Source organism: Sceloporus occidentalis, unplaced genomic scaffold, assembly GCF_023333645.1.
Source record: "Sceloporus occidentalis isolate IW3139 unplaced genomic scaffold, rSceOcc1.0.p SCAF_1, whole genome shotgun sequence".
NCBI lineage: Eukaryota > Metazoa > Chordata > Lepidosauria > Squamata > Phrynosomatidae > Sceloporus > Sceloporus occidentalis.
This window is the reverse complement of record NW_028316981.1, coordinates 246,620,655-246,645,588: the sequence shown is the minus strand read 5'-3', so window position 1 is coordinate 246,645,588 and position 24,934 is coordinate 246,620,655. Positions and strand designations below refer to the sequence as shown.

The following is a 24,934-nucleotide window of genomic DNA, read 5'->3' as shown; positions in this document are numbered from 1 at the left end:
TTTGTGATTTGAATATTTTTGCTGCAGTTAAATTGTTTAACAATCTTCTATTTCTTATGTTGATTAAATTATAGCATAACATTCATAAAATGTAATGATTATAGGGAAAATCACTGTACTTTTACCCATTTTCAAAGTTCTTAGGGCTGAGATCTGGGTAATTAAGAACAGATGAGAGTAAGTATGTAGTAAACCTCAGTGTATACTTTTTGACATATAATATCTGGGTTTATTTACTATACTTGAACATAAATATTTGTCTAGATTAGCAATTTGCTAACATTAGGATCTCAGTGAAAGGTAAGAAAGAAGATCCTATATCCAAAAAGAAATTATTAAACATATATTGATAAATACTTGCATTTAGCATGAATTTGACATTTAAATAATCTAGCTGAGTTGAACAGTTGTAGAAATTCTGATACCTGTCAGTTAATAGAAGTGAAAACTTTTTTAAAAACACACTAAAAAGAAGTCTAAACATATACAGACTGTTCCAAAACATGTATCTTTGATCAATAAATAAATATTATATTTCATAGTCAAATATCATTTTATATAACAGTTCAGTATTTTCTGGGACACTCATTTTGCTTCTCTGTTGGCAGGGAGGCACTACCACAGTGGTAACTGTCCTGTATGCCTGTAGAAAGCTCTGCAGGCATAGAGGTAATGGTGGAAGTGTTTCATCTGGTTCTAAGGTTGAAATGGGCAATATGGGATCTTTGGTCTACAGAATCAAAAGGTTTCCTTGTTTCCCCAAGATGCTTATGGATTGGGCCTATAAACTACAACAGGTGGATTTGATATTTTCTGCTACATCCATGGAATGATTTTTTAAAAATAAATAAATGAATACAATGGGCTCTTGGTATCCACTGAGGTTTGGTTCCAAGGCCTCCTGTGGATACCAGAATCAATGGATGCTCAGGTCCCATTTTTGAGGGAATATGTTCAATATTGAATCTGTGGATGCAGAGGGCTGAGTGTATTGTTGGGGGGAGGAAACACTGAAGGAAATGTTAGGCCCTTTAGGCTCTCAAACGTAGGCCTGGGCTCTTCAGGAAAGGTCCTTCTTTCACTATCACCAGCTTCACAAGCACAGCTAGAGGAGCCACATGACGGGGCCTTCTCTACAGCTGCCCTGAGGTTCTGGAACTCCCATCGTTGGGAGGCTAAAATGATTCCCTCCTTCACCAGCAAAGACTTTTTTTATTCTTACAAAGATTTTAAAATAAAGTTTTTATAGGAGAAGCTTTTAAGTGTGTGTTGTTTTGTTTTAATTGTACTGCTTTTTCATTTCGTTTAAGACTGTAGTTTAATTTTATGTTTTTAGTTTTGTATTTTATAGGGGCTGGACAGATGGGTGGAAAGGGGCAGTGATATGCCTCACACAAATAGTTCAGGCACCCAAGGTTTACTGCCATTACAATATCTGGCAGAATTTCATCCATGACACCTGGATATTGACTATTGTACTTTTAGGTAATGCTATAGAATTTTCAACACATCTTCCCTTTGGCATTTTCTACCCTGCTCCTCTTTCCTGCATTATATGAGAACAGTTTACAATCTTAATAATCAAGGATGATGTAGAGAAAGTTTCAAACTGTTGCACAGACACAGGTTATTTCACTAGGTACTTCATGGTTCTGAGGAGGGATGGGAGTCTGAATCCAGTCTTGGATCTTTGGAGAGTTTCACCTCTACAAATTCAAGATTTAAGATCATGCTATTATCCATCTTACAGTTCCTGCACTGCAGGGACTTGTTTGGCTCAGTAGACCAGAAGGATGCTTATTTCCACCTTGCAACATGCCCACAGCATCACAAATTTATCTGGTTTTCCATTGGCAAGTACTACACCAGTTCAAAGTTCTTCCCTTTGTCTCTCGATGGCACCCAGGGTCTTCATGAAGTGTGTAGCAGTAAAGGTCTCCTTCCTCTGAACTTGAGGAGTCTCCCTTCCCTCTTTTTGTATATTTGCTTATTGGTATCATCCTCCTGGGACAAACTGTGTCACAATCTCCAGTTCACTCTCACATTGTTGCACAACTTGAGTCTCCAGGTGATCTGAAGAAGCCCATTCCAACTAGGAGAATCCCGTTTATAGGGGCAGTTCTCAATTACATAAGTGCCAGAGCATTCCTTCCATTGGACAATTTGGATGCAGAGTTTCTCACTCACTGCCCCATCAATTTCATACAGCATTAACAATTCAGGGGAAGATGAATTGCCTTATGGCAGTAACCACATCTGTAACTTACCTGTTCCACCCACTACAGCACAGGTTTCTTTATCACTTCAAGCCACCTTTCAGCCATGAGCAGGTGCACCTTTTGTTGCCATATCACATTTGCAATTGTGGCTTATCCAACTGTCTCTTCCTTATTAAAAAAATGTTTACCAACCCTACTGTTAAGAGGTTTCTTAAGGGACATGCTCACTGTACCCACCGACTCAGCCACTAGTCACACCTTGGTTGCTGTCTTTAGTTCTGTTCTAAATGACATCAAAGCCATTCAAACCTTTGGCTTCCATTGATGAATGCTTGATGGCTCACAGAGTTGCCATCACTTCAGCAAGAAGAGCAAGTGATATGTCTATGCTTTGTTGTAATAAACCATTCCTCTGTTTTCATATAAAACAAAATTATCTTATGTCCTGATATAACCTTTTTACCAAAGGTTGCTTCACATTTCCATCTCAACCAAGATATCATATTGACTGTCTTTTTCCAGATCCTTCTTTTGGTCTAGAGAGGGCTTTCCATTCATTGGATGTTTGTTGAGCTCTTGTTTTCTGTGTTCAACCAATAGCATCCTTTCACCATTCTCAAAGATTATTTATCTGTCACTCTGTAACTAAAAAGGGCAGCCATGTTTCCACTCAAAGTCTTTCAAAGTGGGTATTAGCCTTTACATAAAATAATGCAAGGAAATATTTCTTTGTTATAATACCTGAAATGCAAACCACTACATTTGTGTTTCCCAGTGTACATCCTATATTAAACAAGCTAACTGTGATCTAGCAAACTCATTTACCAGCACAGAAAAGACTGTATATATTTGAATATCCAGTCTTTTGTGGTCTGTTTTAGCACAGTAGCCAATGTGCTTATAACACCACCACCAAATTTCAGAAATAGCTTGTTGAGCAGTTCCCTGTACATATTACTCAGTGGAATTAACTCAAAAGGTCTATAAAATATTTTGGCTATTATATATACATAGTTACACAGATATAAATCCCATTCATTTCTTTAGGAATTATGCATGCATAACTCTATGAACATTTGCAACACAGTGCTTATCTAAAGTCCTAATGATAAAGCACTTTTTTTTTACCGAATCTGTGTCACTGCTGTGGTTTCTGCTTAAAGAAATGTTTGAAGGCATGTCTTACTCTGTTATGTTCATTTATCTGTAGACCACTGTATATTATACATATAAAATGCATGCCTATGTATTTGTTTATTTTGGATATGGCTGCTCAGAATTTGCCAAGTCATTTCTGATGAGTCAGGAAGGAAACCTCGGCGTCCCATTTCCTTGCCCCCTGCCCACTCTTGAGAAAAGTAAACATAAGAAGTTTATCTCTAAAATCTTTTGTTGGTGTTGGAATGTTAGCCTGATCCATTCTCAATATCAAATGCACGTGGGTATTATGTTCTCTCATTGACACATTGGATGTGTGTGGCCTACTCTTCGAGAGAATCAAAATATATGTATTAGCTTAAGTAAACCATGTGAAATTTATGAATGAGATCAGTGAGAACACAATTTATGCATCCCTTGGATGTCACTTATTTAAATTTGCAGAATTACATTATTTAAATGTGCAGAATACTTTACTTGTTTGGTTAGAATAAAGTATGTAATATTTAGCATAGGAAAAAAGTCCCTTGTTACTCAAATTAGATACCATAAGCCTCTTAAACTATAATGTGGCAAAAATAATGTTTAGTTGAAATCAGAAGGACATTATAAGTAAATGATCAGTGTTCAACAATTTTGTTGGAACACACACAGAAGAGATGTAAAATGTTCTTCGTTTTTACTTAATGGCTTGTGTTTGATATCTACAGTGGAATCCAGGAAGAACAACTGTTTTAGACAAAATAGCATTTAAAACTCTTGGAGCTGCCCACTGATTCAGGCTAGGCTTATTAGTCAACCACCACTCCATATGGTGACTCCTCCAGTCTTGGTGACTGAGCACAGATCTTTGTAATACTAACAGTTTTCACTCATATCCAGAGTTTGGCTTATTTTCAGGCATAGACCACAGAGACATATACATGCCAGTCCACCTTATATTGGCTGTCAGGATGCGTAGCTAGACAGTAGGGTATTCTCAGCTGGTAGCATAGCTGGCACAGGCTGCAGCCCAAGCAGCTGCCCAGATGTACTATTTCAGCAATTCTCCTCTCCTTTCTCTCAAGCACTGGCAAAAAGAGATCCCTGTCTAAGTATGGGAAAGAAAGTGCATGGAAATCCTTTGAGGAAATGAATAACTTAATTGGTGAGACCCAAAGCCCTTTCATATTACATAGTTATACCATTATGATTCCACTTTGACTGCCATGGCAACATCCTATGGAATCCTGGGATTTGCAGTATAGGGAAGGCTAATGAGAATCCTCAGCCAGAGAGCTTAAGTGCCTCCCCACACTAAAAACTCCAGCATTCATTAGGATGTTGCCTTGACATTTAAAATATAGTGCTATAATTATATAGTATGACTAGGTCCCCTGTGTGGACATTGGTCAAAGTGTTGGATGGAGACTTCAAAGTTTTTATGTTCCAGTACCCATTGAGCCATGTTAGGCAAGTCTCGGCCTGACCTGTTTTGTGAAGTTAGTATGTGAATAGAAGGAGAAGAAAGAGAACCATGTACTCTTCCTTGAACCCATTGAAGAAAAGGTAGACTATTAATGTAACAAAGAAACATAATTAAACTAGATAAAGAAGAATGGCAGTACAGATTCATTTTTAAAATCAATAAAAATTAATATTTCCCTTCCTTGGAACAGCTAACTGAAGCTGTGACTTTCAGTTAGATACTATTGGGTGGTTCTAGTTTGTGTGTTTTTTATTAAAATATTCATATTTGAAAATCTTAGGGAAGCTTATAATAAAATCAATTTAAAACAATATACAAAAACAATAGTTTTAAAAGATTAAAAATATAATAAACCATTCATCAGTTACAAAACAGATAATTTAAAATCAAGTTAAAACAATTTAAAATAGTTGAAACTGTAGCACATTTGCAGCCTGGATAAAATTAGTGAGGCCTGAAGGCCTTAATAAAAAGCCACCTTGACTTGGCTCTGAAATGATACCAAGATTGGTACCAATCAGGTGCCCAAGGGGAGAACATTGTACAACTATGTACCAGAAGGTCAATCCAAAGATGGTTAGCCACTAAGGGTCAAGCATTTCAGGACTTCATTAAATCTACTTGTTAATGAAACAGTACATGAATCTTAATGTAATTCCATTTTAAAAATGTCCTGTGTTTATTGGTCATGTATTTCTATAATATTTCTTCTTATAATTAGGTTATGTAGAAGCTTTGGTGATACCTGCAGGAGCAAGAAGAATCAAAGTTGTGGAAGAAAAGCCAGCTCACAGCTACTTAGGTAAGCTGTATTCTTGCTATAATTTTAATATGCTGTTGACAAAATAAAAACTAGATGGACAGAGGGATAGTCAATAAGGCTTTATTTTATTCTCAGTAGATCAAAAGCAGATTCTGGAATAAACTGCAGTTCACTTATCATCTCAGTGTCACTCAGCAGTCTCATGCAAACTACTTTTACTTCTTGTTCAGCCCTGTACATATTGGTATGAAGAATTTGTATACTCACACCATTGGTTTCCTGGTGGGAAGGGGCTGGTCACATAATTCTTTATTGCTCCACTCACCATAGAACTGCACTACTCAGTACAGCTAGCTGGATTCTAAGGTTGGTTTGGGGGTCATTTACAGTTGTGACTATAGTACCACAGTTCTAAATGTGAATAGGAAACAATTACACAGCTGTACATCTAACATACACCATTATAACTAACAGGATACCTGCCATGATCGTCACCCTAAAATAAGTAAATTTTAGAGGTTGGAGGTGTGTGTGTGTGTGTGTGTGTGTGTGTGTGTGTGTGTCTGCAATACTTGAGTGGATTATATGTGACTTTTCCCTCACAATCTATACCCAAAGACACCCGAAGACATACCAACACCAGAGGATTTAACACTGATTTGTGATTATCTGTTCTATTTTGAGTCTCAAACATATAAACTGATGGGTTTTTGTGGGTTTTTCGGGCTATGTGGCCATGTTCTAGAAGATTTTCTTCCTCACATTTTGCCTACATCTGTTGCTGGCATCTTAAGAAAATGCTTTGCCTGGAAAAAGTTGGGTGTATGTATACTGTGTGAGCCTGGGAATGCAGGAGTGATTTGCATGTGTATTGTTCTGTGCTGATGGCTGGCCTCAGGCTGGGAGGCTAATGCAAAAGAGGATTAGTGTCTGTTAATTGGTGATCATTATCTGCTGGGAAAGCCCCTGACTCTGAATAGTTTCCCATTTGCATTTGCTGAGTCCTTATTTTGCTATTCCTCAGGACTGGTAGCCAAATTTTGTTCACTTTAAAGGTTTCTTCTTTCCGGCTGAAATTATCTAGATGTTTGCGGATTTCCATGGCCTCCCTGTGCATCCTGACATGGTAGTGGTTGACATGGTCCAGAATTTCAGTGTTTTCAAACAGTATTTTATGCCCAGGATGGATTGTGGCATGTTCTGCTATTGCTGATTTTTTTGGCTGGCCCAGTCTGCAGTGTCTCTCGTGTCCCTTGATTCTTGTTTGCACACTGCGTTTGGTGGTCCCTATGTAGACTTGTCCGCAGCTGTATGGTATTCGGTAAACCCCTGTGGTTGTGAGAGGGTCTCTCTGGCCCTTGGCTGAGTGAAGCATTTGCTGGATTTTCTTCGTCGGTTTGTAAACCATTTGAAGGTTGTGCTTCCTCACCACTTTGCCTATTCTGTCTGTGACTCCTTTGATGTATGGTACAAATACCTTCCCTTTGGGTGGCTGTTTGTTTTCACTCCTCTGGGTTTTCCTGGGCCTGGCAGCCCTTCTGATGTCTGAGCTGGAATAACCATTGGCCCAGATGCTTCAGTTCATCTTCCAAGAAGTGGGGTCGCAGATGCGTTTTGCTCGGTCTACCAGTGTTTTGATTGTGCTTCTTTTTTGTCCTGGGTGATGGTTGGAGTCCTTGTGCAGGTATCAGTCTGAATGTGTGGGTTTTCTGTATACGTACTGTGTGACCCAAATGTTGGTTTGGTTTGTGGATGACTAGGACATCCAAAAATGGCAGTGTTCCTTGCTTTTCTTTTTCCTTAGTGAATTGGATGTTGGAGTGGATGTTGTTCAGATGCTTCAGGAACACAACCAGGTCTTTTTTCTTTTTCTTTTTATCCAAGGCTTCAAATGGTGAAAGTGTCATCCACGTATCGGAACCAAGTTGTGGGATTTTTCGGTGCTGTTCGGTGCCACATAGCCCGAAAAACCCACAAAAAACCATGGATGCTGGCCATGAAAGCCTTCGACTTCTCATATAAACTGAGTTTTTCAAAATATGGTATGGGACCCAAACTTAGAATGCATCAATTGAAATTAGTGTTAATTCAATAACGACTTCAGTTCCATTGATTTCAGTGTGGTCTTCTTTAAGCATGGCTAAGTCTGGATCCAGCACATGATTTCTGTTCTATTGCTTTGCATGCTTCTAAGGGGAATAAGTGAGATCTGCCTGGTTAGTCTTTCACTTTATGTCAATCCATTTAAATTCTGATGTCTGACAGGAAGGAATTAGTGGGCATTCTTCTGTTAAAATTCACCTTTTGCTGAGTAATTTAAGGACAATAAGTACCTTTATTACTTTGGACCGGGATACAAGCAAATACATTATTCCATTTCCTTGTGAACCTCAGACAAAAATACCTGGAGGAAAGTCCCATAATCCATCAGGCTAGTCACTCTCAAAATCTAGAATGGGGCATAAGCAAAACTGTTTAGTTGATTTGGCCAAATAACAAAGTAGAATTATGTTTATTTGAATAACTTTCTGTGAGTTTCAGAATGAAATGGAATGGTGTAGTTCATTTCAGCCATAGGCCAAAATTTCATACTGATCCAGATATCCAGGTGTCAAAAATAAGTGTGAGAAGCCCAGTCATTGTGTTCAGCCTGATAATACAGGAACATAAGAGTATTGTGTGCACAGAGGCAGAGGAGGAGAGCAGGGCATTGTAGGAAAGTTCCCACTTGAAGCCCATATCACCAAATTCCTGGAGAGAGGGAGAGCAGGAGATTTCACTGGTTGGACTGCTGGTAATAAATAAACCATGATGTCATCACCACTCCCTCACGTCATGTACATAATAGTTTCATTATCATTATCTGTCTTAGTTACGCTTTAACATATTTAGTTGACTGATGCTAGGTTAACAGATCTAGGGTAACAGTGCCAGAGCAAATTCAGTAGAAAAAGAATGACTGAGATTAAGCAGTCAGAAGCAGTTTTTAAAATACTTTTTTAAAAAATCACATTTTACAGCTGCCCAGCCCCAAAATCCCTGGACTTTCTGTTGAGGGCTGGGTAATGCCCATTTAAGGAACGACGGTGTCTGTAAATATTATGTGAATGTGTGAATTTTTTTTAAAAATTACATATTTCATTTCTCAATGCAAGTCAATGAAAGAGGATTGGTGAACTGGATTCCCAAATCTCAGTTTGAATTTGGGTTCTGGATCAATGTGGACTAAGGGCCGGTACAGACCGGCACAATACAACAGCTTCCCGGTAGCATGGGGGCATGGTGTACGGATGACACATGCCCCGATGCCGTCCTCAAGCCAGTGTCATGCTGCCCTGCTGCCCACATGGTGTTTAGACACTGCATGTTGCAGGAGTGCCAAAAAGCCACAGCGGAGGCAGAAAGGGCAGCTTTTTTTCCACCGCAAAAAGGAGAGTGGCATTTTGCCACTTCTTTTGGGCTGGAAAAATGCTGGATCAGGGCTGCAGCGTGTGGTTGCCATGGCCCGATCTGGTGATCAAAGAGGTGGTGTCAAGCTTCCCCTTTATGGCCATCTATTTTGGCCCTAAATTGAGTAAAGACCAGAATCACTGAACAAGGCAACAGACCAAATCAAGGGACCCATGCAGCACCCTAATGTCTTTAAGATGTTGTTAAATGTCATGTGTATTTTTTTTCAAATTGCTGAGGTCCAGCATAGATAATGATTTTCCTCTTTATCATTCCAACAGAAATTGGAGTTAAGCATGTGTGATTACATTGTGAAGTCAGTGCAAATTTTTCTTCTGATTTAAATACTACCTACATGGCTGCTATTTCTGTCACAACTGTGGCCAAAAAAATGGGGTGGGAGAGAATGCTGGTTAGAAACATTTGGTTTCTTAACATATTCTTGCAGATATTGTGTTATTGCTGGACATAAATTTCATTTGGCTACCACACTGTAATTTTTCTGTTTAGGTTACTAATAATCTTTAGATAAATATTAGCACTAATTGTAGCTTGTACTTACATTTTTATTTCCTAATCCCTGACCATTGCTCATTGTGACTGGGATTTATGGGAGGTTAGTGCAATACCTGTGAAGGGAAACGGATTTGCTTAGACTTAGGTGGGCTTGAAAAGCAAGGAAGTGTTAAGGAACTGACATTTGCCATTTGGGCTTCCACGCCTGGTGTTAGAAAAATACTACAGTGCTTAGACAACACTCATAACTAGATTTATAAACACCAAAATGGGTTGTATACAAATCCTGTTGATAATAAATAACTCCAGTCAAGACAGATTTAGATTAATCAGAACAAATAACATGAAAATTACTCAAGAACCCCCCCTCCCAAAGGCTCTCCTTACTAAACTTTTTGCCTACTGTAGCCCCAATATTGTTGAGGTCCCTCAACAACTACTGTTTTAAAAAGATAGCGTGTGATGTTAAAATCCATATTTAATTTGCTTCAACTTGGCTTTCTCTTACCGAGTTCAAAGCAACAGATCTGAGAGATTGGTCCTTGCTGACTTTCTCAGCCAAATTTCAACTTCAGAACTAAACAGGACCAATTCAGATTTGAACCAACTCTGGATTGGATCAGATTGATCCAATTGGGTCACATAGTCTAAAGTGATTTGGCTGAATCTGAATATTAAAAATAAGCAGAAGAAAGCCAGATGTCATGTATCTGATATGTATAAGGAAAATTGGGCTTTGCTCATTGACAAATCTAACATGCAGTCTGAGGCATAAATCTCACCAGTGCTCTCTCAGTTGCAGTGTCTTAAAGAAGTGGTTCTTAACTTTTTGCCCAGGGACCACCAGGAGACCACAGTGTCATCACAGGGGATCTGTGAAGGCTTCGAAGCTGCTGAGACCACCTCCAACCCCCCCCCCCCCAGCAGAGAGACCACATGACAGGCTCTGGGTGGCTAGGCTTGAGTGTTGCCTGTAATGTGGCCACTCCATAGCAGGAAGGTGGACTGAGCAAACAGTAGAGCTGACATCCAGACAGACTTTGCCCTTCTCTCTCTCTTTCTTTCTCTATCCCTCCCCTCCTCACACATACTTAACGCTTCAACTCCTCTTTTTCTCCTTCTTGATCAGGAGGGAAAGAGACTGAGATGGGGAAGGAAAGGACAGCAAGTAACAAGTATATTTCTATACTGCTTACCAACGTACTAAACAGTTTACAAAGTGTAAGCTAATTGCCCCCAACAAGCTGGGTATTCGCTTTAGTGACCTACAGAAGGATGCCAGGTTGAGTTGACCTGGAGCCCCTGGCTGGTATTGAACTCACAATCTTGTGGCTTGTGAGTGAGTGGCTGCAGTACAGACATTTAACCTCTGCACCACCAGGGCTCCAAGGAAGGAAGGACGGACGGACAGACAGACAGACTAGCAAGCATGGAAAGAGTCTGGCACTCCCTCCTCAGCACTGATGTTAATTAACACTAACCTATTCAGAGTTAACTGGGGCATTTGTACTCAGTGCAGTGATCTTAGCATAAAAAAAATAAGGTTTTAAACAATTACTGATTTTAAACAAGTATTGATTTTTATTATCAAAATGGCTTATCTTTTAAAAGTAACAATGGAAACTATACTAGTAACAATAAAATATTATATCAAGAACAGATTAAAATGAACAGCAAAACAAAATCTTGGTATTCTCACAAGTGACTGAAGAGATATTGGAGATAAATGATTAAATAATGTCACACAATCCTTCAGTACAGTGATTCTTAAACCTTTTATTTAGCAGGGACTCCCTTTAAATATATTTTGTTGCTGCAGACCCCCCCCCCCCAAAAAAAAGACTTAACTCAAGATTTTAAACCCAAATAATAATAAAATAATAATACCTGGACAACAAACCATTAACAATTACACAATCTATTATATCTTCCCCCAGAGGCACTGGGACCTGAAGCCCCAGCAAAAGGAGCGAATTAAATCAGCTCCTGCCAGCAGACTGTTTGGGGCCATGGTGGCTGCCCACTTTGCAAACAGGTTGCTGTTGTCCCAGGCCAGAGCAGCCTGTAGCCGCTCCTTTTGGCCAGCCTGCTTCAGCCCATTCTTTGCAATTTATTAGCAGTTATTCTGAAAATGTTGTAGTAATTGATTCAAAAGTCATACAACTATATGTAGTCTTATAGGATCTTTTTATGAGGGTTTCAAATTGTTTTGTAAAACATGGAAACAAGGGAGTCTCTATGGGGTTTGCTGTCTCTTATAATCTGTTACAGGATCAACTAAATATTGGAGGGGAAAAACTGGCAGGCAAAGTCTAAGCTCCCAGTTTAGTTCTGAGCACTGACAAAATAGGCACAACTGACAGCAACTGAAAGCACATTTTGGAAAATATCCAAAATTATGAGTTTGAAGGCTTGTCATGCTCAATTGATATTTGCTTATGCCTTGTGGAAATATTTAGAAGGATCTAGGCTTGCCAAAGTAGTAGACAGAAATCTGAAAGGTGATACAAGGCAGTTAGTCCTTTTTAGTCATAAAGTCTCCCAACCTTTGAATGATTAACTTGGGTGTAAGTCTCCTTGAAATTGGTGGGGCTTACTTCCAAGGAAATATATACATGCTCAGAATGAAAGTATAAAAACTGGGAGGCATATTATGCTTTGTTAACTTAGCATTAAATCTATTATTAAAGGAGGACACAGATTTAACAGAGATCAGGTGAAAGTGGCCAGATGTATCATCAGATAGCTCTTAGCACATTTCCTCTCCAATCACTGTGGTACCTAAATGTGGATCCCTAGATGTTGTTGAACTGCAACTTCCAGAAGCCCTGTTTGTCATGCGAATGTCTGGGTCCCTAGATGTTGTTGGAGTACAACTCCCAGAAGCCTTGATTGCTTGTCATGCTGGCTAGCACTTCTGAGAGTAATGATTCAATAATCTTTAGGAACCATTGGGATAGAGTATACTAGATGGGCTAATTGGCTGTACTCCTAGATTTGCTTCTGAGTTTGAATTCCAAATGGGTATGATAGCTAGGGTCTGGATCCCTATGCTGTCAAATTGCTTAATGGATCATTTTGCAAATGATTTGATAGTCAGGTAACTTGTGCAGAGAAGTCTCCAACACCTCTGTCCATGAGTAGCAGCAGTGATGGTGTATGGCAGCAGATCGCTCCAGCCATTCACTGTACTTGCAAGCTTCTGCCAGAGTAGGAGGTAGCCATCTGGCACATGCATCCTGGCAGAAGCCATCTCTGTTGAGAACCACCTGGTTCTTTAATGCCTGGTTCTGTTCAATCATTGGAGCCAAGGCACTATGGAGGAAGTGGTTTGATACATCTCTTATGCCTTTTAGAGAGGTAATTTCACAAGCCCCCTCCCTGCCCCATGGTGTAAAGGCTGAATAGAGCCAAGCATTACAAAACAAAATAAAACAGGGCAATTCTTCATAGGGCGCATGCTGGGTGATCCAGTGTAATATCACCACAAAATCCTTCTGTTTTTCCAGAATTGAATTGGATTTTGGACCAGGAGTGTAAAGTTGAGGCTTGTGCTCTGCAATTTGGTTGGTTTTCAAACATCTAGAAAACCTTGGATATAAAGTGAGATATAAATAGTAAAAAAAAAAGGGGGGGGGCTTTAAATAAGACACTAGAAAATGCAGTTCTTCACATGATCACAATGCCACATGCTTTAGTTACCTCATTATTGTCTTGGCTTCGAAGAAATTTGTCAATTCTGCTTTCCCTTCCACTTGAATGTCTGTAAACATTGGGGTTTTTTCCAGTTTTGAACATGCAGAAATTTCCATATTTTTGTAAATGCTCCAAAAAAGAACAAACATTCTCTCCGCCTGCCAAATTCAGTGGAAAGGACCATGTTGTATATGCCTGCCATCTAGATGGTAAAGAAAAAAACACTCCTAGGAAGTTAAACATTTCCGGTACCGATATTGTAGCATATTACCTTTGGGGTAACTGAGAACATAACGGTGTCATTTTTGTGAAATTATGTTACTATTAGCCAGTAATTATATTTGGGGAAGGCCAACTTCCAGCACAGTCGGGGGAAAAAATCACTCAACAACCAAAAACAATATACATGCAGAGTATAAACACAGACACACACACACACAAACTGTTGTTTAAAGATGTATTACACCAATAGTTACAGCCTGTAGTATTGTTACTTTTTGTGTTGCAGTAACATTTACTTCTTATATCTAAAATATAAGTGTAGAAAAATACTTGTAAAAATGAATGTGTTAGCACCATGTTACTAACAAGTCACTCTTAAAATAACTACTGATGCAAATATTTATTAAAGTTTTTCGGTCACATTGATTTATCTCAAAATGCTAATGCACATGATTTTAAAAGTATTTTTTAATATTTTAAATATATTTTTAAACTTCTCTGAAGATGCCAGCCACAGATGCTGGCGAAACGCCAGAAAGAAACTCTGCTAGAACATGGCCACATAGCCCGAAAAACCCACAAAAAACTATGGATGCCGGCCATGAAAGCCTTCGACTTTACATTTTAAACTTGCATTTTATAAACTTGTATTTTATATTTTTTTATTCTATTCAAATTATTTTTATTTGCTTTACATTGTTTGCATTGATTTTACTTGTACACTGCCCTGAAATCTTTTTGTATATAGGGCAGGAGAGATTTATTTTAATAAATAAAAATAAAAAATGTTATTTTTTAAAAAATGCTTGCATCCTTTCATATGACAAATATTGTCGTGGGGACATAGGTTTTAATTTTGACTGTCTGTGGGTAAATAAAGCTATAAAAATGTGAGAAACCTCATGACTCATGTGAGAAACCAAATCAGTACTATGAACAGGATTGAAACTCAGAATTTTAAGAGTTAAGCACTCAAAGCTCTGTGTGTATGGCTGATATAAAGAAATGTTCATATTTTTGTAAATCATGTGAAATTCTGTCTTGAACAGCTATTTGAGTCTGCAGTGTTGGCATATAGTGGCAAGGAATTTATTTATTTTTCCTCCAGTCCAAGAGGAGTAAACTAGATATAGCTGAAAAGATACAGTGGACTCTTGTTATATGCTGGGGTTTGGTTCCAAGATCCTTCGTGGATAACAAAATCCGTAGATGCTCATGTCCCATTAGATATAATGACATAGCAAATTGGTGTCCCTTATAAAAAATGGAAAATCAAGATTTGATATTTGAAATTTATACTCTTTTTGAACATTTTCAAACCATGGGTGCTTGAATCTGTGTATAAAAAAATCCATGTATAAGAAGGGCCGGCTGTACAAGTTGAAACAGAATAAGAGACTTGTTGATTTTTAGGGTGTATGCAGAAGTGGTGGCATAGCATGTTATCGAAGGTGGCATAGCATTGTTATTGTTGTTAACTGTCCTCAAATCGATCTTGACTCATGGTGACCCTATGGATGAGACATCTCCAAGAGCCTCCATCCTCCACTGCTCTGCTTAATTCCTGCAACTCCATAAAACTCGTGATCTCCTTAATAGAGTCTGTCCATCTAGCATGTCGCCTTCCTACTTCCTCCACTTTCCCAGCATTTATTGACTTTCCAACGAATCCTTCCTTCTCATGATGTGTTCGAAGTGTGACAACCTCAGTTTTGTCATCTTGGCTTCCAGGGAGCTTTCCAGCTTGATCTGCTCTAGGACTCATTTGTTTGTCCTTTTAGTTGTCCATGGGATCCTCACTACTCTTATCCAGCACCACATCTCAAATGAATTGATTTTCTCCCTATCATCTTTCTTAATTGTCCAGCTCTCACAATCATACATGGTAATAGAGAATACGATGACTTGCATGATTCTAAATTTTGTGCTCAGTTGTATAGCTCTGCATTTTAGAATCTTTTCTAGTTCTTTCACAGCCATCCTCCCCATTCTTAATCTTCTTCTGATTTCCTGATTGCAGTCCCCATTTCTATCAATGTTTGATCCCAGGTATGGGAATTCTTTTACGATTTCTATTTCTTTATTGTATAGATTGAACTTGTGAAGGTCCTCATGGTCATTATTTTTGTTTTATGTTCAGCATTAAGCCTGCCTTTTCATTTTCTTCTTTGATCATCCTTAGTATGCATAGCATGTTCCCTGAAAAATCAGACTTACCACTTTGGGTACTACTAGGCATAGTTTTGCTTATGTGTCTGCATATTTAAGCTATAGCCAAGAGAAACCTTTCTTAGAATTATCTGATGTGCTAGCTTTAACTCTTTAAAGTTCAGAACCTCAGCTGGTAACTTGATTGCTGGAAATTGTTCTGCCTGGGTCTCACTTTGACAACTAAAGGCAATAGAAAATACTGTTACAGCAAATCAAGTATGCTTTTGTATGCTTGCACATTGGGTGGAGAACCATGCATTTATATTCAACAAACAGAGTATTTAAAGTGCTGAGATATTGCAACAGCAAAATACAGCTGTCAGAACTGTAACATTATTGGATGCTGCAAGGTTGTTATAGAGCATTTTGCACTGTTCATTGTACTGTGCCTTAATAGCATGCGTGATTGTTGGATAAAGTAGTTGTATTGCTGCCAGCTGATGGTGCTGTTGCCATTGTTTCCCATAGAAACATAACAAAACAGTACAAATATGGATAGGACAGCAGTTGATTGCCAGGAATGACTCATATTAACATACAACTTTATGAAGAAATTTGGGCAAGGACTGAGCAGTTGAAGCACTTTCACATCATGGATGCCAAGCATGGAATTTTAGTTAGAAAGAATGTTTAGGACAACCCTGTCCAGAAGATGGCTTTAAGACTATATGATTTCATATACCTGATTAAGGGCCTGAGGTATTCTAAAATCACGAGACAAATGAAAAAAATATGAAAAATCCTGAAAAGTACATGAAAAATCACATCATATCAGTTCCTTGTAGTATATCTAATCTGACCTCATTAAATGCTTGTGAGGTTTGATTAGGCCTAGATGAGGAGAGTCATCTGGAAAAAAATATTTCAGGCCTGAAAGCTCAAAGTAATGTCTATTTGGGAGGAGAACATAGTTAGGAATGTTGAGAAATATATGTATATGCAAAACACATTTGAAGCAAAGGTAAATCATATATTTGCAGGCTTATACATCAAGCCAATTTAACTGCAGATGGCCAAATATATTCTGAATAATTTTTGTAAGCAGTCACATGCTGCAGTTTGTTCAGACGGTGTTAAAATGTGTTTATTAGAGGTTTAGACTGATGGTTGGAAACTTGGGTTGTTAGCTCCCAGGATTGGTAATTGAAGAGAGCTGAAATGATCGATACTTAGAAGCTTAAGAGCTATTTTAGTAGAAACCAACTTTCATCTAAGAGTTGGATGCCATCAATATCTGGATGATTCGTAGCTCTATTTCTCCTTATCATCTGAGTCAGCTGGGGCTGTGACGGTCCTGGAGCAGTGCCGAGATGAGGATGAGGGCCAATAAACTGAAGCTGAATCCTAATGAGATAGAGGCTGTCGGATTGGGGAATTGGGTAGGTTACCTGCCCTGTACTGGGTTGCACTCCCCCGAAGGAGCATGTGCATAGTCTGGGAGTACTAGATCCATCCTAGTCACTGGATGCCCAGATAGACTTCATAACTCAGTGTGCTACATCCTTTCCTGTGCAGGGCTAACTTAGTCACAGTTATCCATGCACTGGTAATTCCACAATTTAGTGCAATGCACTCTGTATGAGGTTGCCCTTGAAGATGACCCAGAAATTGTAGCTGGCACAAAATGCAACATATAGACTGCTCATTGCAGTGCCATACCGAAATCGTGTAACAACAGTTCTGAAGGAATTGCACTGGTTGCCAATATGCCTCTGGCCTGAATTCATGGTGGTGGTGACAACATTTAAAACCTAAAGGGCTTGGGACCTCACTACTTGAGGGAGCATATATGTCTGTATATGCCTGCCAAAGTATTGAGATCTTCTGGAAGGGCCCTCTGTATCTCACCAGCAAGGGAAATACTGTGTGAGGACATATGTCTCCACTCTATAGGAGAGGACCTTCTGTACTGTGATACCCCAGTTGTGGAATTCCCTCCCCTGGAGGCCCAATTGGCACCAATTTTGGGATCATTTTGGTGCCAAGTGAAAACTTGGCTTTTTATTAAAGCCTTATGGTGTAACTCGATTTTATCCAGGGTATGCATGCCCTATGGTTACATTACTGAAAATTGTTTAAACAGGTTTTTAAACTGTCTGGTTTTTAATTGATATTTATTTATTGTTAAACTTATATCCTGTTTTCCCCCCAAAATGGGGTCCATGGCAGCTTACAATAGTTTAAAAAACAAAAAAAAAAAAAAGCTAAAACATTGATTCCCAAGAGAATTAGATATCAGTATTATTACAACTGTTAAAAACACTTAAACCACATTTACAACATAGTTTCATTAAAGATTGAACATTTGAAAAATACAGCACAGCACATTACACACACACTACAACTCCATAATACATTTAATCTGTTTTAATATTTTATTTTTATTGTTTATTGTTTTAAATTGATTTATTATAAGACATCTCGAACTCTTCAGATGTAAATAAATAAATATGAAAGGGTTTTGTTTTCAGCCATAACCATCAAAGTGACTGTGGGAAGCTGACAGCCAGAAAGTGACGGTTCCCAGTCCCATAATAATGATCTCCTTTACCTGTCCTTTTCACTTTGTAGAGTTCTGAACAGATTATCATGGCTGTTAAAAGCCTGGTTTTGTCTAATAATCACTTTGTCTCATCTGTATTATATCAAAGTCTTGGCAATGAATTGTCTAACACCAGAATTCACAAACATTCCCACTACTTGGGAATTGCCAGACGGTTTGTAAAACTGTAAATTTGCTGGGAATAATACTTAACAAGGTCCTCAGGACAGGGGTAACTTTGTCTGGCCGGCTGAAATCAAAGGAAAAAATGGGGCATTGTTCTTGGGAGCAGACTAGTTGAACAAAAGCTGCAAAACAGGAAATGACCTGGGAATCAGGCTTCTAACTGAAGGGTAAATGGAGTGGAGACCTAAAGAAAAGGAGAGTGTATGCTCAGGAAATTTTATGTAAAACAAGCAATAAATCCATTGTGTATCTTGTACTGTCTATATTGTATATTCATACATTGGCTGCATCTGCACTATGGAAATAATGCAGTTTGACACTGCTTTAACTGGGATGGCTCAGTGCAATAGAATCCTGGAGGCTTATCGCATTGGTTGTTAAATTGATTTACCTCTATCCTGTTTAAAGCTGAATTCAGGCAGCATCCTGATATTATCAGAAGTTTTTTTTTTGCTGCTGAATCTGCCACCCGAATACAGCTCCTCCCAGCTCTTTATTGCTGTAATCCTGCCTCCATCCTCAGGGAGAGGCGGAAAATATAAATAAAAATTACAGTCATCCCTCTATATTTGCGGCTTTGATATTTGCGGATTTGATTATTCGCAGATTTCATTAATATGTTTTCTCTAGGACTGTCTAAGTCCTCCAGTGCAACTCTGTGGTCAACTTTAACTAAAAGTTGCACTGAAAGACCATTTGTAGCTACTCCAGTGCCATTCTATGGTCAGTGTATGTTGGACATGGACCACAGAGTTGCACTGGAGGACCTAGAGATTCGTAGAGAGGTGTCCTCTCAGGTAAAAACAGTGTTTTTGTTATTTGCGATTTTTCCATATTCACGGGGGTCTTATTCCCCTAATCCTAGTGAATATGGAGGGACAACTGTATTATTATTATTATTATTATTATTATTATTATTATTATTATTATTGGATCCAGTTCTTTTCATCTATCTATCTATCTATCTATCTATCTATCTATCTATCTATCTATCTGCAGCTCTTCGAGATGCCAGCAAACAGTCTATTAATAGTGACTGGAAGATAGAACATTCTGGAACATTCAACATTGCTGGTACCACTGTCCATTATGTGAGGAGAGGTCTGTGGGAGAAAATTTCTGCTAAAGGTCCAACCACATCACCTTTACATTTATTGGTATGGTAACATGGATAATAATTTGAAACTATTTTATACTATGAAGTATAATAAATATACTGATGAAACAGCACCTTGATCTATGTTCACATATAGTAGTTTATGAAATGTTTCCTTCACAACTCCAGATAAGCTTAAATTCTAGCTTGGAAGAATGAAAAGGTCTCAATACTATCATGTTAATGTGAAATTACAGAACATCTTTGGAGAAACCCCCTTTCAAAAGCTTCTTCCTTCATTTTCTTACATGTAAATTAATATAACTCCATGCAGAGAGATGATACATCTGTGCAAATAACAGCATAGTAGCAGAGTACAAAACAGCTGGAAAAAAATGAAATTTGGAAAAGGTAATTAATTAGTAGGAACCTTCCTGTGAAATACCAAGTGCTGACCCACAGTTTAGATTGGAGTGTAGCAAGACTTCAGTCATAAATGAAATTTAGTATATAATTCAAATGTATTTTTAAAATACATTTCTAAAACTGTAGATCATTGGATGTTTAAATTGTTGAATAAACTACAATATACCTAAGATGTATTCTTGCAATTTAATGATTATACCAGGATGTAGCCACATGACTAAAGCTCTACATTACTATGGAATGGCTAAGTGCTTTTGGAGTGCCCATACAATACAAATGGTTTTCTCACTTTTCCTGAAAATTAATTAAAGAAATATCAATGAATTTCTTTCTCCTTTCAGATGTTGTTACAATAAACAAGAAGCTGACTACTGTATGGTTTATATAGAATGATGTATAATAGTAGCCCTTCTCAAATATTGAACTTTTGTCTATATGTAGTACTAGCTCTGTTAAATATACATATACACAGAAGTATTAGCCCTTTGTTTTTATATATGAGGTACTGAATACATCTTTTAAATTTTTTTTGTTGGAGGTGGAATAGCTTCTCTCCACCTTGGATCAAATGGTGAGCAGCACAAGTATTTTTCTCTTGTGCTGATGTAAACAGATGAAGTGACCTAATACTTTTTACTGTTGCTGAGAGTGGCTCTTGGGGACATTAGTAATTTTAGGCCCCATTCATACTGGTCTAAAAGACCTGGAAGGAACTGGGCTGATCCGGATGCCCCTCCCCCGAATCGCTCCGTTAGCAAGTGCCCACTACAAATTTGAAATCGAATGCATTTTGACCTGCAAATTAGAAATCGAATGCATTCTGTGTCTGCTGGCGAGGTGGCTGCCGCCAATCAAGCTATCGTCATGGTGACGTTTGCAGGGCATCGGGGAAAGTGTCCTCCCTTTTTAAAGAGCCAGGCACAGGGGTTTCAGCGGCTGAAGCAGGGAGAGAGATGCCTCTCTCTCTCTCTCTTTTTTTATAAACCTGTGGGCTTTGGGGTCAGATCTGCCCCTGTCCCAGGCAAAGGATGGGATTGCCATGCATTTTTTTTATGCTTTTAAAAGCAACATTAGCTTTCCCTTTGCTTCCCTTGCTGTATCTGCTCAAGAAGACAAACCATGCGCATATTTGCTCCAAAAAAATTGTTTAAAATGTAACATTGATTGTTTGCAACATTTGTAGCTTCCCCCTCTGCAGAAGGCAAGGAGATCCAAGGATATAAAGTGCAAGCCCAGCTCCATCTGCCTCTGGAATACAAACACAATGTATTCAATAAAAATTGTTTTAATTTGAAAAGGGGGGGGGGGGTTGCCTGACGTGAGCTCCATTCGTGACCTGAATTTTTAGCTCCTGCAAGGGAAGGAATGCCCAGTGACAGAGGGCTTTGGGCAGGGGATGCAGGGAAAAGAGGCTCCTAAAGAATGCCTTCCCTTGCTCCCTTCTTCCCAGGGCTCTTTCCTCCTCCCCCTCCCCTCCGATGAGGGGAGGAAATGCCTTGCCCTTTGCCCACCCTCTGACCTAAATCCCTCCCTCAATTTGCCTCGATCGTGATCGAGGCCAAGTTCTCATTCCCAGGACCCGGGGTTTTCCAAAAGAAACGGTATTTGCGCCGATTTCAAAAACACCGCGCTAGGGGCCATTTAACACGGAACGGGTGTGCAAGCCCCGGATTCGCTTGTGTGAGATTCGGGGTGAGTAGGAACTTCACGTGATTGAATCGGTTTCAGAACCGATTTTTTTTGTAATGTGAATGGGCCCTTAGATCTGCTCCCAGAAATCCTTTTGACTCTGATTGAAACTGAGATGTTATGCATGTCAAGTATGTGCTCTGTTGCAAAGCTATACTGCCCTCCTGCCATATTTTTCCTTGTTTGTGTCCACGCATCGTGATCCCTAGCTTTTATTTCTTTATATATTACAGGTCCTCCTTTTTCAAGATCAAAATTATGGGCTACACTATGAATACACTATTCCCTTGGACCCCATCCCTGAGAATCAGAGCTCAAAAGTATCTGAACCACTTTTTATGTGGACACACTCAGGTTGGGAAGACTGTGATGCTGTATGTGGAGGAGGTAATAGTGCTTTACAATCTGAGGCATACATAAATTATTTCTTGCTTTAATATTTGAATGTTTGTTGTTGTTGCTTCTGCACTTCTACTGTTGCTGTAGTTAATGTCACTGTAGTGCCAATACCGTTGTCATAGAAAACATTTTATTACCTTAAACATTTTATTCAGTTAGTTAATTCACCTTGTATTTTTTCACTGCTAGGCAATACAGGCAGATGCATTGTCTGGCAGTGACAATACAGGTCTTATAAAGAAGAAATTTGATTTGTCGAAAGATAAGTGATTAAAGAGAGCATACGAATCCCTTGTTGAAACAATGTCACTGACTACCAGTTCCTTTCCAGGTACAATTTAAAGTTCTGGTCATGACCTATAAAGTGCTATACAGATCTGGCCCATACTATCTGAAAGGGGAAGGCTTTCTCTTGGTCCTGTCACCATCCCAGGTTCGCTTGGTGAAGACACAAGAGACAGCCTTCTCAGTGTCTGCTCACACCCTCCGGAACTCCTTCCTGTGAAAGGCTAGGCTGGGCTGTTTTGCTTTCACCAGCAGAAAACAAAACAAAACTTTGTTTTGTTTCAGCAGGCTTTTAATATATAACCACTCCAGGGAGGCTTTGTTATTAGGAAGTTTTTATTTTTTATTTTTATATGTTTTAAATGATTTTATATTGTTTCAGTTGGGACTGTTTTCATTGTTTTTAAAGACTGCATTGTGGATTTTGTTTTGTTTCCTGCTGTAAACCACCTTGGGTCCCACTCAGGGAGAAAAGTGGCATATAAAATAAATAAAGAAATATCTCTCAACCAAAACGTTTAGCTGAGATTCAATATCCCTTAAATATGTGTGGGGTTTTATGAATATAGTGCTTTATTTTACATACAGCCCATACCTAAGTCCTTTGGTTCTGATATATTAGAGGCATGGTTCTGGGATACCATAGCATTGTGAATTTATCCAACTTAAGCAAGGTCAGTTGTGTGTACCCTCACATGCATATGTATGTGGTCACTGTTCCCTTTATAACAGTAGCAACCGCACTGGAGCTCTTCTCAGTGGATGCCATTTTCTCCTAGAAGAGCCCTGAAGCTGCATTGTCTAGAGACATCTGCGGTTATCATTTACTGAGAGGAGCAGAAAGTTCCCAGTGGAAGTTTGCCCCCAACATTGAAATTCTCCCACAACTGTTGACCACTAGCCCTCACTCCCTGCAAATAGATTGACAAAACAGAGGAAAGCATTTCAACTTGTCCTTGTTCTTCTATAATTTGTCTATTTAGGTATAATGTGTTATCTCTTTTCTGTTTGGGGACACACAAGATAATGAATCATAAACATACTGTCTTCCCTTTTCCTTTTGCAGTGATCCATGTGCATATATAAAACAGTGCTCTTCTTTAGTTGTCATACAATTGTGTTTAATCTGATCTTTTGCGATATAGCTGCTTAAGATCATTTTAGCACATTATCATTTTTCAGTAGGTTTCCCAAACATTTTGTATCTTATATTTCCAGAGCCCCATTTAGCATGGTATTGCAGAATTATGCCTGCTTTTCCTAAGTCAACAACAGTATAACACATTTATTCCAGAATAGCTGCTTTTACATGGTTGTATAGGTAATGGTTTTGATTGCCTTGAGAATTTAGCATTTTTCTCTGTGGTAATTAATGTAATGGTTGATGCTTTTTCCAAAGAGTTTAGAAATCGTGCATTTTTATCCCAAACTGTGCTTCAAATGTTTTAACAAAGCTAGTCTTAAAGAGATGATTGTTTTAAAAAAACACACCTTTTAGCAGTTTCTAGGGGAAAAAACAAAAGACAACTTTTGCAGAATTTATTATACATCACTAAGTAGTATGAGAGAGTAACGGTGTTTATGTTGAGTTTATTTCATTCTAAATTGATTCCTTGTTTTGAAATTCTATTTGGAGAGAAATAGTGAAGTCCATTTCTGAGCTTATTTTAGAATACGTATTTCTTTTAAATATTTTTGGGGAGGGTAAATTTATGTGCTGCAGTCTAATTTTTCAGTTAGATCTTTATTTTCTTCTGTCAATTCAAAAACATTGAAGGCAGTGACTGGAATCAAAGAATTACAGAGCTAGTTCCCTGTGCCAAGGGGATTTGTGTTTCTTTAAAGACAGTCCCCTATGTTCCATGGCAAATCACTCTTGAAACTGAAGCAACTTTCAAAGGAAGTTTGTGATATCACAAGAGGGTCTGCTGTTCAAAGGAAGAAGAGCTAACCATGCATGAAGTAGTTCTTTGGCTCCTGGCCATTATTTTAATGAAAACAGTTGCCTAAGAATCAGACGTTTCCTTTATTTCGATAAACCTTTGTTTTGTGTCTTACCAGGAGAAAGAAAGACAACAGTGTCTTGCACAAAGATTATGAATAAGAATATCAGCTTTGTGGACAACAAGAAATGCAAATATTTAACAAAACCTGAACCACAAATTCGAAAGTGCAATGAACAGCCATGCCAGACAAGGTGATATAAGTCAAATAATGGAGATTCAGACAGATATGAAGTGGCAATTTCTGATCTGGTGGACTCACCAAATGAAATGACAGGATGCCACAGAGGCTTTTGAAATAACACAGAAGTCTCTGGCATGTCCTGTCCTTTGGCATTGGGAGGAAGTACTAGGCACCACAACCCAGAAGATTATGTGAGGATATAGGATGTGGGTAATTGTGGCCTGTGAGTCTTTAATTGGTCATCAGTTCTCTCTGTTATTTGCTACTGTCATTTATAGAATTGACATAAATAATTTGTTTGTTGTTTAATGCTATGGAATAAAAATAATGATGTCTTTGATTTAAAAATAATATAGTCATTAAAATAGAAAAATAATATGAATGCTGATAAGTAATTTCTTAGTGTTGTTATCATTACATT

General features: G+C 38.5%; 1 protein-coding gene across 1 annotated transcript in view; it reads left to right on the top strand.

Annotated features, from left to right (window-relative positions):
• The window catches only part of ADAMTS19 (ADAM metallopeptidase with thrombospondin type 1 motif 19), a 151,904-nt gene that overhangs the window by 102,799 nt on the left and 24,171 nt on the right, over positions 1-24,934 (top strand). The window contains exons 16-19 of the mRNA XM_089512177.1: positions 5,567-5,647; positions 19,431-19,588; positions 21,876-22,029; positions 24,388-24,523. Coding sequence (XP_089368303.1) covers positions 5,567-5,647; positions 19,431-19,588; positions 21,876-22,029; positions 24,388-24,523 — 529 coding nt within the window. The remainder of the gene's footprint in view (positions 1-5,566; positions 5,648-19,430; positions 19,589-21,875; positions 22,030-24,387; positions 24,524-24,934) is intronic.